Consider the following 14,324-nt stretch of genomic DNA (forward strand, 5'->3'; position numbering starts at 1 on the left):
CAGCGGCCCGACTGACCGGCCCTCGTGAAATTTCATTCCCCAAATGAGGCAGCTCGCAGGACCGCCCCTTAACAATCCCCACGCTAACGTTTCGGAGAAGCTTCGTGTTTTAAAGGCAATAGACAGCAAGCTTCACGCCCGCCTTCTCACTGGAGAGTGGGTTTTTCCGCTGTTTTGGGATTGGGTCCCTGCCAGCCCTCGTGTTGCAGAACGTACCTTATAGTGTGCTTCCGTCTCCTCTTCTTGAGTGGAACTGGAGGGGGACGGTGTAGCCGATTTACTTCCCGGGGGCGACGGGGAACCTTGGGAGATGCCGCTTCTCATCCCCATCTGCGAGATCAGCTGGGATTGGCTGAGGGCACTCATGTGACTGGCCAACATCCCAGGGCGATTGATCAGGGGCACTTGATGGTTGGCATCATAGGAAGCGGCATCTGAGTGGACCATCTCCTGGATCTGAGGTGGGAGAAGAGAAGAGGGCTGTTTAGTCACAGGAAGCACGTCGGTGGCTTCTGGTGCGTGTGATGTGATGATCGGCCTTGGGAGACCAGTTTCGAAATGAGGCGACGGGCCTCCTCCAGAGGTTTTACTTCTACCGCCTTCTAGTTGGAAGAAGAGGCGCTGGCGAGATCTAGTGGGTAGAGCACGGGCCCGGGAGCCAGGGGTCCTGGGTTCTAATTACGCAAGTTGCTGCGCTTTTCTGTGCCTCAGTTTCCTTAATTGCAAAATGGGGATTCGATACTTGTTCTTCTTCCTACTTGTGAGACCCACGAGGGACAGGAACTGTATCTGGCCTGATTAACTTTTATCTACCTTAGTGCTTAAAGCGGACCTTGACATTTAATGAGCACTTAACAAATACCAAAAAAACATAAACAACAACAAAAAAGCCCTCCCACTCTGAAGGACAGACTTGCTGTCCGCAATTTTATTTTCCATGTTATTTGTTAAACTCTATGTCGCAGATGTTGCACTAAGCACTGGGGCAGATACACACTGATCAGGTTGGATAGAGTCTATGTTCCACATGGGGCTCACAGTCTTAATCCCCATTTTACAGATGAGGTAACTGAGGCCCAGAGAGGTGAACTGACTTGTCCAAGGTCACACAGCAGACAAGTGACAGAGCAGAATTAGAACCCAGGGCCTTCCAACTCTTAGGCCCACGTTCTATTCACTAGGCCACATTACTTCATTTGACAACTACAGCTTAGTTAAATCCCGAGAACACAGACAGACTCTTCCCTTGATTGTCAGATGCAATTCATTCGATCGGATTTATTGGGCGCATACAGTGCAGAGCACTGTACTAAGGGCTTAGAACTGTACTAAGCGCCTGATGCAATATGCGGCTTCGGTTCCCAGAGCCGACTGCAGAGCCAGTCCTGTGTGTATGTGTTAGATAACTGTTCTAATTTGATGGCAACGGTGGTAATCGTTGAGGTTGGGGTCAATAAAAGAATCATTCCTTCTGGAGGTAAAAGTTACCTAGACTGTTGACATCAAAAGACAACATTTCTAAGGTCACATGGCCCCCCAGAATGAACACAGTATGTGTTTTGACTTTTGCCAATTTGTTATGTCCCAGGGATGGGAAATATTTGGTCTGGACTCGGGGTCTGGTGAGAATTCCCTGAAGCGGAAGGAGTCACGACTCAGGCCGATGCTGCTGGGTTGCTCCCAACCCTCTGGGTATTAGGGGCGGAACGGTTGGACAAATGCCGAGGTGAGATTAGAACCCTGGTCCTTCTGACTCCCAGGATTACTATGTGCAGAGCACTGTACTAAGCATTTGGAGGAGACTACAGAACAACAGAGTCGGTAGACCCGTTCTCTGCCCACAGCCAGGTTACAGTCTAGAGGGGGAGACAGACAATAATATAAATATACGAATTATGGATAGGTAGAGTGAAATTGACTGAGGTGATCCCTGATGCCTGGTCACAGGTACGTCAGTGGAAAGAAAAATTCAGGTGGCCAAACATGAGGTTTCTTCTTCTCGGGCCTAAAAGCGTGACGCGGTGTAGCCATTGAGAAACGGTGCTGCCTAAAGGATAGAACATGGACCTGGGAGTCAGAAGGACCTGAGGTCTAATCCTGGCTCCACCACCTATCTGCCATGTGGCCTTGGGCAAGTCATTTCACTTCTCTGTGCCTCAATTCCCTTATCTGTATAATGGGGATAAAGACTGGGAGACATATGTGGGACAGGGACTGTGACCAACCCAACTACCTTAGATCTACCCGAGTACTTGATACAGTGCCTGGCACATAGTAAGCATGTAACAAATACCACTAGTGTTATTATTATTATTAATAAAAATAATAACGCTTGAGGAATTAAGCTGGAACTGTGGGTAAAATCTGGGTCTTTCAACATGACTCTCTCTGTAATGTCAATAACATAACACGTGGAGAAGCAGCATTGCCGAGTGGTTAAAGCACAGGCCTGGGGGTCAAAAGGACCTGTGTTCTAATCCTAGGACCGCCACCTATTTGCTGTGTGACCTTGGGCAAGTCATTTCACTTCCTCTGTCCCTCAGTTCCCTCATCTGCAAAATGGAGATCAAGACTGCAAGTCCCACGTGGGACAGGGACTGCGTCCAGTCTGATTAGCTTGAATCTACCCCAGCGCTTAGTACTGTGCTTAGCACATAGTAGGCACTTAACACTTTTTTTTAAAAAAAAGCATAAGCAAATAAGCCAGTATTGTTAAGGCCCTGTAATTATCACTTGGACAATGTGCACGAGTAAAACTAAGAGTGACAGGACATAATTCTGGTTTAACTGCAGGTCCCCGCAGCCCCTTGGGAGATGCTTTCAACCTCATGTCTGGCTCCTTAATTGAGGCTAAGCAAGGTTGCATGACTTTCTCAAGGATGTCCCGCATCATTGCTCTCTTCCAGGCTAAACAGTTCAGGGTTGAATGGAAAATGGCTTATGGCCCTTGATAAAGTAAAAATGGCAAGGCCTAACGGAGAGGGTCCGGGCCTGGGAATCAGAGGACCTGAGTTTGAATCCAGGTTCCCCCGCTAGTCCACTGTATGACCATCTCTGTGCCTCGGTCTCCTCATTTGCAGATTAGGGATTCGATACCTGTTCTCCTTCTTCTTCCTCTTTATTCATCTGTTCAATCATATTTATTGAGCACTTACTGCGTGCAGAGCACTACACTAAGTGCTTAGCACCGTAAGCCCAACGCTTAGCACCGTAAGCCCAATGCTTAGCACTGTAAGCCCAACCTAATGATCTTCATAACTTCTCCAGTGCTTAGGATGGTGTCTGGCACATAGTAAGCACTTAATAAATTCCACGATTATTAGTATTCTCCATGCAGTCCTGTCTCCCTTCCCAGCGAAGCTCAGTTGTTTAATCCACTTGGATGAAAAACTCTAAAATGTTCTGACAGCTGTCTCTGCAAATGAAACAGACTATACCTCTGCCCAGGTTTAGGGTTGAAATTTTATTTGTTCTGTGAAGGCAGAGGGCAAAAGGGCTTCCAAATTCACCCATTGGAGTTTACATAATTCAGATATGGAGCTTAATTGTAATAAATAGTGCTCTGTCTTTGCAAATAATTCATGTGCTGTACTGAGTTTAAAATCGTACAAACCCCAACTGAATTGGAAATGTACGTGAAGGTGCTCTATAAGTGTGTGATTCGCATTCAGCTCCTGGGGGGCAGGGTACGGTGCATCGTACTTCCGCTGTACTCTCTCAAGCACTTAGAGTGTTTCCCTCTCAGGAGATGTTCAGTCAAGACTCAGTGACTCTCACACACACAAACACATACACACACACCCACCAGCAAGATGAGAAGCAGCTTGGCCTAGTGGCAAGAGCGTGGTCTTGGGAGTCAGCACGTGGGTGCTAATCCCGGCTCTTCCACTTGTCTACTGTGGGACCTCAGGCAAGTCACTTCACTTCTCTGTGCCTCAGTTATCTCATCTAAAATGGGGATTGAGACTGTGAGCCCCCTAGGTTCACGGACTGTGTCCAACCTGACTACCTTGTATCTACCCCAGTGCTTAGAACACTGCTGGGCACATAGTAAGCTCTTAACAAATACCCCTATTATTATTATTATTATTATTAGAGATAGCTAAATACGTGGCTCAGTGGAAAGAGCACAGGCTTGGGAGTCAGAGGTCACGGGTTCGATTCCCGGCTCTGCCACTTGTCAGCTGTGTGACTGTGGGCAAGTCACTTAACTTCTCTGTGCCTCAGTTACCTCATCTGTAAAATGGGGATTAAGACTGTGAGACTCACGTGGGACAATGTGATTGCCCTGTATCCACCCCAGCGCTTAGAACAGTGCTCTGCACATAGTAAGCGCTTAACAAGTACCAACATTATTATTATTAATGAATACAGGCACAGTGAGAGGAGAAAGGAGAAGGGGAGGACGGAAGACAAGTGCTTGGCTGTGGGACCTTGGGCAAGCCACTTAACTTCTCTGTGCTTCAGTTACCTCATCTCTATGGACTGTGCCCATCCTGATTAGCTTGTATCCATTCCGCTCAGTACAGTGCCCGGCACACAGTAAGCACTTAGCAAATACGATTACAATAAAAAGAAGAGAGTACTTCCTTCCTGCTGGCGGATGATAACGTTGATAGTGAACCTTTGGGTGGGGGGAAGGTTGAATTAGATCGGGCCTGTTATCCAATCCTCTCTCACTCCATCTGTGCTGAGGAAAGGATCAGACGACTCTATCTCACTCAGCTGTTCCAGTCATTCCCGTATGGAGTGCCTATCCGCTCTGGCTTAGTGGACAGCAGAGCTCAGATCTACCGATAGCGTTCGACTCCCCTGAGGTGTCAACAAGAACTGTGTCCGGATCTCAACAGACTCCCTCATACCTCTCCCATATCAGTCTGTGCAGTAATTGTACTGGGGTGTTGTCTGATGATGCCACACGGAGATTTCAAGAGCGCATGTTTACCAGTCATGTTCGGTAGCGAGTCCAAGGGTCTAATTAGGCTCTGACCGGCAGGAGAAAACAGGGAGAGGCCAGGATTGCTTCCGGAGTCAGCCTTCCTGCCTTTCTCTTCTCGAGAATGGTCATTTCTCTGAAACGGTATGGCATTTCCTCGGGATTCCACGTGTTGAGGAAAAGCCCTGAGAGAAATTTCGGCAGAATCTCCCAGTCCCTGATGAGAAATTCCTGTGGGAATCCCTTCAGGCCCAGGAGCTTTGACATCTTTCATGACCTAGGCTGTACTATACTGTACTCTCCCAAGCCCTTAGTACAGTGCTCTGAAAACAGTAAGTGCTCAATAAATACAACTGATTGATACCGACTTCTTCCAAAGTTGGAACAAAGGTAGCTTTTCTAATCTTTCAAGGTTTCACTCTCAATAGAAGAAGTTATAATCTGAAGCAGGATCGCCTAGGGCACAGAGCACGGGCAGTGGAGTCAGAAGGACCTGGGTTCTAATTCCAGCTCCGCCACTTGTCTGCCGAGCGACTCTGGGCAAGTCACTTAACTTCTCTGTGCCTCCGTTACTTCATCTGTACAATGGGGATTGGACACTGTGAGCCCCATATGGGACATGGACTGTGTCCAACTTGATTACTTTGTATCTACCCCAGCATTTACTACAGTGTCCGGCACATAGTATTTAACAAATGCCATAAAAAAGTCCCTACTGCTACTCCTGCATAATGCTTGGGGAGACATGATGTGCCATCCCTTATGAGGCTAAAATCACCCTGACACCCTCTCCTAGTTCAAAGTTGGGAAGGGAAAGCATTGCTACATCATTTCCAAGAGGTGAAAACTGTCCATGGCTGACTCTTTGCTACCTTCTGCTCAATGTTATTCATTTAAGTGGAACTAAAGATTAATCCATCAACGAATCAATTAGATTTATTGAGAGCTGTGGGCATAACCCTGTACAGAGTACTTGGCAGGGTACAAATATAACAGAGTTGGTAGACATGTTCCCAGCCCACAAAGAAATTACAGTCAAGAAAAAAAGTTTATGGTCTAGAGGTGTTGGAGGTAAGAAGAGAATGTTGGAGGTGAGAAGTGGTCTTTTCACTCAGATGGGGGAGGTATATTAAACCCCAGGGGACATTTAGGTGCAGGAACATGGCCTGGAGATTTTGCCTTCAGCCTGTCATTTATATCCACTCAATGACCACAAGGTCAAAGTCTTTAGAACCTCAGAATACACTAGTTCCCCACCTTCAAAAACCTTTTCTCTGTACCTCAGTTACCTCATCTGGAAAATAGGGATTAAAACTGTGAGCCCCATGTAGGGACATGGACTGTGTCCAACTTAACTAGGTTTTATCTGCCTCAGTGCTTAGAACAATGCCGGGTCCACGGTGAGCACTGAACAAAAAAAATGAGGTAGACAGAGACGATGAATCAATCTATATCTCTATTGTTTTGGAGAAAAATCTCACAGCTCTTATTAGAGCAACTGGTGAGTCTTCCTTCCCCCTCCCCCTGAACACCGCCCACCTACAGGGCGTAAAGAGGATTCCTTCGGGCTTGAAGTAGGGCTGGTCTCCCCGCCGTGGTAGTCTGCAGCAGCCCAGAATTCCCTTTCTAGTTCCCAAAGGGAAGTTAAGCCAGAGATTCGTGAATGATCCTACTCAAAAGCCGAAGAAGCCGGTGGGAGGGAAATCAAATTCCGTCTTTGCCATTTTTCCAGACATCCTGCTTTCAGATTAATCTGATTAATGTTAACGTGAATTTAAAGACGTGGGGATTTTATTTATTAACAATCTCTTTTTCTGATCAGTCCACTGAGGCGCAAGCTCTCATTAAGGAGGGAGGCCTGCTGATGGCACGAGCAGAGCCCGGAGGTAGGAAAAAACAAAACAAAAACCAAAAGACGTGGGGAAGATCTGCTCGGGCTAACTGGGTTTCGCTAGAAATAAATCCAAACGTATAAAAAGGATTAATGCCTGTGGCTTTCCCCTCCACAGCCGAGGTTGGGAGGAGGAAGCGGAGATTCTGTTCGAAGCTGAGGTGAGAGGAAGCAATGAATGAACAAGGCTGGGTAAGTGATTCCCGGCTCTTTTGGGAGGTGGAGGATCAGTGATGCAGGTGAAGTGTCTCCTATATTTCTAGGTCAGGCCAAGCGGGTGCTCAGTGAAGTACGAGAGAAGTACCTAATGAACTTCCTCCGTTAGAAATTGTGCAATTATAAAAAACTACACTGTAAGCTCGTTGTGGGCAGGGAATGTGTCTGTTTATTGTTATACTGTACTTTCCCAAGCCTCCCTCTCGGGGTGGCACCTGGAGAGTTTCCAGTCAGTACTCTACCAGTCTTGACTATGGGAGGGAAAGTCAAGCAGAAGCCTACCCATTCCTAGCTTGGGCAGTGGCTAGCGAGTGGAAGGCAATCCGCTACAAGTCAAAAATCACCTGTGCTGGGCAGCAGCGGCACGGGAGAGAGTCGAGAGAGGAGACTCAAGTTTACTGCGTGGAAGGAGGCAATGGTAAACCACTTCTGGATTTTTCCCGAGAAAACTCTATGGGTACACTACCAGAATAATAGCGGATGGAGGTGGGGTGTTCAGGGAGAGATGTGTCCATGGTGTCACTAAGGGTGGAGATGACTCGACGGCATAAGACAGGACTCTCCCAAGTGCTTAATACCATGCTCTGCGCACAGTAAGCACTCAATAAATACGACTGAATGAACGAATAAAAGAAAACCTGGGCTGCCTTCATCATGGCCCTCATGGCCTGACCACTACCATATCAATCAATCAATTGCAGTTTTGTTTTAATGGTATTTGGCATCGCGTAGAGGACATAGGAAAAAGGAGACAGAGCCTAGTGGATTAGTGGTTCTAATCCCAGTTTCACTATTTGTCTGCTGTGTGACCTTGGGCACGTTACTTTACTTCTCTGTGCCTCAGTTACCTTACCTGTAAAATGGGGATTAAGACTAAGCCCCATGAGGGACATGCCCTAACTCCTCTAACCCACAAACAATCACACTTTCCCCCTTCAAAGACCTACTGAATGCTCACCTCCTCCAAGAGGCCTTCCCAGACTAAACCCCACTTTTCCTCAGCTCCCCCTTCCCTCCCTATCACCCCGACTTGCTCCCTTTGCTCTATACCCCCTCTTCACCCCACAGCACTTGGGTACATATGTACATATCTATAATTCTATTTATTTATATTAATACCTGTTAACTTGTTTCGATGTCTGTCACCCCTTCTAGACTGTAAACCCGCTGTGGGCAGGGATTTTCTTTATTGTTGAATTGTACTTTCCAAGCGCTCAGTACAGTGCTCTGCACACAATAAGTGCTAAATAAATATGATTGAATGAATGAATGAATTTGGTCCTTAGCTCTCAGTGAGTTACAGGCAGTCACAGTGCCCACTGTGTAGTCTGGCTGAGTGGATAGAGCATGGACCTAGGAGTCAGGGGACCTGGGTTCTAATCCTGCTTCTTCCACTTATCTGCTGTGTGACTTTGGGCAAGTCACTAAAGTTCTCTATGCCTCAGTTACCTCATTTGTAAAATGGGGATTAAGACTGTGAGCCCATGTGGGACAGGGACCATGTCCAACTTGATCGGCCTATACCTACCCTGGTATTTAGTACAGTGCCTGGCACATAGTAGATGCTTAAAAACCATGAAAAAGCACATCTAACTGAGAAACCTCTTCAAGCCTGAGATAACAGCAGAGTAAAGGCACCTAGCTCTTCGTTGTAAAGATGGGAATGAGAATGGTTTGTGTGGAGAGAGCAGGAGATGATCCCTGGACTTTCTCCATGGGAACTGGAAGACTGGCGGTGGAGGGTAGAAATCAGAGAAAACAGATTCTACGGCAAAACTGTGGGGCTTACAGGGGAGTGGGGCAAGAACCCAGTACGGAAAGTGGGGTTGTGAGCCAAAAGTGACTAGGGAGAGGGGGAAAGGGAGTGGAATTGTGAGGTGAGGAAGTAACTGTAAGAGGGATAGAAGAGCCCACGCCGCTTTGCATCCTCAAAATTTATTGTCCTTATTTGAAAATTTAAATGTGGATGGGCACTGTCCGTTGACCATTCGAAAATGTGGGTTTTAATCCTGAAATCTGAAATAGCTCATTCTTATTTGGCATCATGCCACTCTCCTGGGTAAATACTGTATTAAGACAATTTCAAAGAGCCCCACAAAACTCTTATTATGTGACCAGTAGACCAGAACGGCTTCATCTAGCCGTTAAATATGTGATCATACATTTTTCCTTTAAATTACGTATTATTTATGCAACGGAGCAGGGCAACTCCAGAAGAGTAATTATGTATAGAGCTTGCGTGCTATGGTTCGAAAAACTCTTATACAAATGTTTGGGAATGAGTTACTCGGCTTGGGCACTAGACGATAAGTAAATGGCGGTAACACCACTTCTGAAAAACCCTTCCTTGCCCACGTGCCATTCTTCTACCACTGTTCCACTGGAAGAGGCCTTAATGTCCAAAACCTAATGGGAGTTTGGGGGTGAAACCCTCACCTCTCTTGCTAGCGAGGAGCTGTAGCCCGACGCATTTCTCCTCAGTTTGGAAACCATGAAAACCCGGACAGCAAACCCAACTCACATCTGCTTCCCCTTCGTGAGAGGAGACGTCACGCGTCTCGGGAGGGAAAACCGAGTAAAATGTGCTGTGGTAGTTGCGAAAGTAATTAAGTGCATCTTACTTAACAGGCTCCCTGGGGCTGCAGTAACGCAAAGGTGTTTTTCAAACATTTTCTCTCTTTAATGAATATGGATATTAGCCAGAGAGCTGCTCAGATTAATCCTCCAAAAGGGGAGGATGAATGAGAAATGATGTCGATTCTGAGTTTCACTGAAACATTGAGGAATGCACATTTCCCGGGAGGGAAGAACGAGGTTTTGTTGAAACGGGCAGGGTCTCGGACTGGAACCTGGATGTCATTTTTTCCCTGCGGGGGACAACCATTTTTTGCAAAAAAATCTAATTAGGTTTTCAGGTAAATTCTAGTGCTCAGGTAAGAAACGACCCGCTTATCTTTCGATCGAATTCAACGGGACCGGGGTCGGGGAAGTTTCCCTGTAGGACCCCACCTCCTGGCATTCACCCCAGCCCCCGGATGGGTGCCCAGCCAGAAGTGGGGGGAGAGGAGATGAAAGGCTGGCCTGTGAACCTCCAAAGTCCTCAGTCTCTCTCCCAAAGCTTCCCACTTCTGTGAGCCATCCTTCCTCTTTGGCTGAACGCAAAACTGCGCAACAGGGCAGACCGATCCTGACTCTCTGCTGCTCAAGGTCAGAGCTGCAACTCCGCTCCTCCCATCTCTTCGCTAACCTCCTCAGCCTACCCTTTCACCAAACGCTCCACCCCACTCTCAACCGTCCCGCAGTTTTCCTCCTCTGTCCTTCTTTGGTTAAGGACCTGGGTTCTAAACCCAGCGCTGCCACTTACTGGTCGTGTGACCCTGGCTACTCCAACTAACTTTCTCTGGTCCCCAGTTACTTCACGTGTAAGAGATTCATTCTCCCTCACTCTTTGATCGTGAGACCCAAGAGGGACTGGTATCGTATTCTATCCAGCCTAGCGCTCAGTGCAGTGATTGGCACAAAGTAAACATTTAACCCATACCACAATTATTATTATTACTGACCTAAAATTTTCTGCAGGTCCATTTCCTGAAATGGACTTTAGGGGCCCTCTCTGAGCCTATTGTGAAGATTCACAAGAGGATTTGTGCCGGCAGGGTCCCCGTCCTGAGAAAATTCAAAATATCTGTGGTGCTTGTTGAGCGCTTACTACGGGCCAGGCACTAGACTAAGCATTGGGTTACGTACAAGGTAACTGGATTGGACACAGTCCCCGTCCCACATTGGGGTCACACTTAATCCCCATTTTACAGATGAGGTAACTCAGGCACAGAGAAGGGAAGGGACTTGCCCAAGGTCACACAGCAGACAAGTGGCAGATCCAGGGCTAGAACCCCCAGGTCCTTCCAACTTCCAGGCCCTTGATCTATCCATTAGGCCACGCTGCTCCCTTACCAAAAACTTCAAGATGGAGGCTGCACCGACATAAGTGAACTAAGTGGGGGCGAGGGAGTCAGAAGCCAATCAAAGGCGTCTTTGAGAAACTCCAGCTCCACTGTGGATCTTCTCTCCTCAGGCTTTCATTAACAGCAAGCAGTTAAAATCGCTCTCAAGTGGGGAGGGAAATTATCCACTGTGCAGCTTTTAAGCAAGCCTTCCCAGCAGGTGCTTTGGTTAGAGCAATCTTAGTAGCACTAAAATACCTTAAATGGATTTGCTAAAAAAAAAAAAAAAAAAAAGAGGAAAGAAGGGACTGATAAGAAAATATATGCCAATGACCCTACCCCCTCTCTCCTCCGAATGTAACTGTGTCTAATAAACTTTCACGATCACTGCAAAATGCTCTAGTGCACAGACAAATTTCTTCTGGAATTTGAGATGTCTTGTTCAGAGTAATAGCTATCTTGCACAGGTGCCCAGCTGCTATTGTAAAATCAGTAAGCATTTAATTGAAACAAACGACTATAATAATAGTACATTATCCCTGCAGGCTCATAGCCATAACAGTTTTAATTATTGAGTTAAGAGTCAAACTAATTTATCCTTTAAAGTAACAGCCACATCTTTGGTTCCACCGATCATCCTATTATGAATACGAGGGTGGCGGCAGAAAGGGATTTAAATAGAGAGTGATTTGCTTCTGGAGGGGTTGCATTGATGCACACCTCCTCTTTGCTTATTGTGGGCTGGCAACGTGTCTGTTTGTTGTTCTATTGTACTCTTCCAAGCGCTTAATACAGTGCTTTGCACATAGTAAGTGCTCAATAAATACGATTGAATGAATCAATCCATTCACCCCTCCCTCAGTCCCACGGCACTTATGTCCATATCTGTCATTTATTTATTTCTATTAGAATCTGTCTTCCCCTCTATACTGTAAGTTCACTGTGGGCAGGGAACGCGTGTACCCACTCTGCTGCACTGTAATCTCTGAAGGGTTTAGTGCAGTGTTCTGCGCAGAGTAAGCACTCAATAAATACAACTGACTGATCGATGGGGAGAGGTTTCCCAGAGGAGCGGATCTGGCCTCGGTGCGAGGAGAAGCCTCAGTTCCTCAGTTGGCAATCTATTCATTTACTAGGTCGTATTTATTAAGCGCTTACAGTGTGCAAAGCCCATACTAAGTCTCCCCATCCAAGGAGCTGAGATTTCCCCATCCCCGGAGAAGAAGCTCGAAACTAAACAGCAGTGGAGGGCCCGGCTCGGTTCTGAGATCTGTAAATCTGGGCAAGGGCGGGCGGCTAAATGGTCTGGAACCAGGAAGAGCAGTCCCGGTAGGATACTGCAGGCCTCTCTCCCAAGCCCCTTTCTCGATCCTCTGCCCAACCGCCTTCTTTTCTTCTCAGGGTCTCTCAGTGCTCAATGATTCGGGAAAGGCTAAAGAGTAACCCAGGGGGGCCTATCTGATGGTTAGAAGCAACACGACTCAGTCGATAGAGCACAGGGCTGGGAGTCAGGAGGTTCTAATCCTGGCTCCACCACTAGACTGCCGGGTGACCTTGGGTTAGTCACTTTACTTCTCTGGCTCTCAGTTACCTCATCTGTAGAATGGGGATTAAGACTGTGAACCTGAGGTGGGACAGGGATTGTGTCCAACCTATCCCCCCCAGAGCTTGGTACACAGTAAGCGCTTAACAAATACCACAATTATTACTATTATTAAGCCTGGGCCCTGCTGTTCCACTGAAGACCCATCTTTAGAAGTTTCGGAGAAGAAAGTTTGCCCAAGAAGCTCACGGAAAATTGATTTCCTAGATAGCTTCTCCAACCCAAGATGGCAAGGGGGAGGCATGAAGAGGCCTGGTGATCCACTCCCTTGACCTCAGACCCCTCCAGGCTTGCACCCCAGGTGGAGGTGGGGGGGATGAGGAAGAGCTGGGGGAAGGAGTCAAAACTGGGACATCTAGAGAAGGAGGGAATGAGAAGGAAAATCCATGGAATCAATCAATCAGTCATTTATTGAGGGCTTACTCTGTGCAGAGCACTGTAGCATGGGAGAGTACAATATACCACAGTTGGTAGGCATGTACCCTGCCCACGATGAGATTACAGTCCAGAGGGGAAAGAGAGAATACCACAAAAGCTGCACACTTGCCTCACTATCCTTGCCCTTGAAAAATTATAAAAAATTTTTGATATACATTATGTTACTCCGGTCATCTATTTACTAAGTCATTTACTGACTTCATTTTCTCTTAAAATGTTTTGCTGTTAAACCTGAAAGCTGCATTTTTTCATAAATCAATTTGCTTTGAGTAGCATTATTTCTTTCAGTATTAACTGTAAGATTTCCCTCTCCCTCACCTCCATCTCCTCCCCATCCTCCCAGCCAGCCCATCATGGAGATGGACCTGTATTATTTCCATTGTTTTCTATTCCAGCCCTAAGACAAAAATAATATTTCAGTCACTATTTGCACACTCTTTAAGGTGCCCTAGGAGACTCCATTGTCTGAGAAACTTCCTTCTCAACGATTCCTTTTCTTCCTCAATTGTTAATCTATTTTAATGTCTGTAGCCCCCGAAGACTCAAAGCCCTTTGTGGGCAGGGATTGAGTCTACCAATTTCATTGTACTGAACTCTCCCAAGTGCTTTGTACAGTGCTCTTCATGCGGTAAGTGCTCAATAAATACCACTAATGGACTGATTGATTTGCCATGTCTTTAAAGTGGCCATGTGTCCACTTTTCAGTTGGCACACTTCCTTTCTGGAACTGAAATGGCCCAGGCTACTTTTACGTCTGATATTTTTACATTTAAGAGGCCAAGCTCCTCTGGTCTCAGACAATGCCACCGAGAGAAGCAGCATGACCTAGTGAAAAGAGCACAGGCCTGGGAGTCAGAGGACTTGGATTCTAATCCTCACTCTTTCAATTGTTTGCTGGGTGACCGTGGGCAAGTCATTTAACTTCTCTGTGCCTCAAGTTTTTTTTTTTTTTTAAGTGGTATTTGTTAAGCACTTACTATGTGCCAGGCATTGTAATCAGGTTGGACACAGTCCATGTCCCTCATGGGGCTCACTGTCTTAATCCCCATTTCACAGATGAGGTGACACAGAGAAGTGAAGTGACTTGTCCAAGGTCACACCGTAGACAAGTGGCAGAGATGGGATTAGAACCCAGGTCTTTCTGGCTCCCAGGTCCATGCTCTAATCACAAGGCCATGCTGCTTCTCAGTTCTCCTGTTCTCCTTCCTATTTAGACTGTGAGCCCCATGTGGAACAGGGACTACGTCCAACCTAATTGAGTTGTATCTATCCCAGCGCTTAGTACAGTTTTTGGCA

At 46.7% G+C, this 14,324-nt stretch overlaps 1 protein-coding gene across 4 annotated transcripts in view; it reads right to left on the bottom strand.

The window, feature by feature from the left end:
- Nucleotides 1-14,324, bottom strand: part of TOX2 (TOX high mobility group box family member 2) — a 272,741-nt gene that overhangs the window by 38,356 nt on the left and 220,061 nt on the right. For all 4 annotated transcript variants that reach the window (XM_029070764.2, XM_029070759.2, XM_029070761.2 and 1 more), the window contains one exon: nt 217-456. In XM_029070764.2, the coding sequence (XP_028926597.1) occupies nt 217-456 (240 nt within the window). The remainder of the gene's footprint in view (nt 1-216; nt 457-14,324) is intronic.

This window comes from Ornithorhynchus anatinus, chromosome 8 (assembly GCF_004115215.2).
Source record: "Ornithorhynchus anatinus isolate Pmale09 chromosome 8, mOrnAna1.pri.v4, whole genome shotgun sequence".
Classification (NCBI taxonomy): Eukaryota; Metazoa; Chordata; class Mammalia; order Monotremata; family Ornithorhynchidae; genus Ornithorhynchus; species Ornithorhynchus anatinus.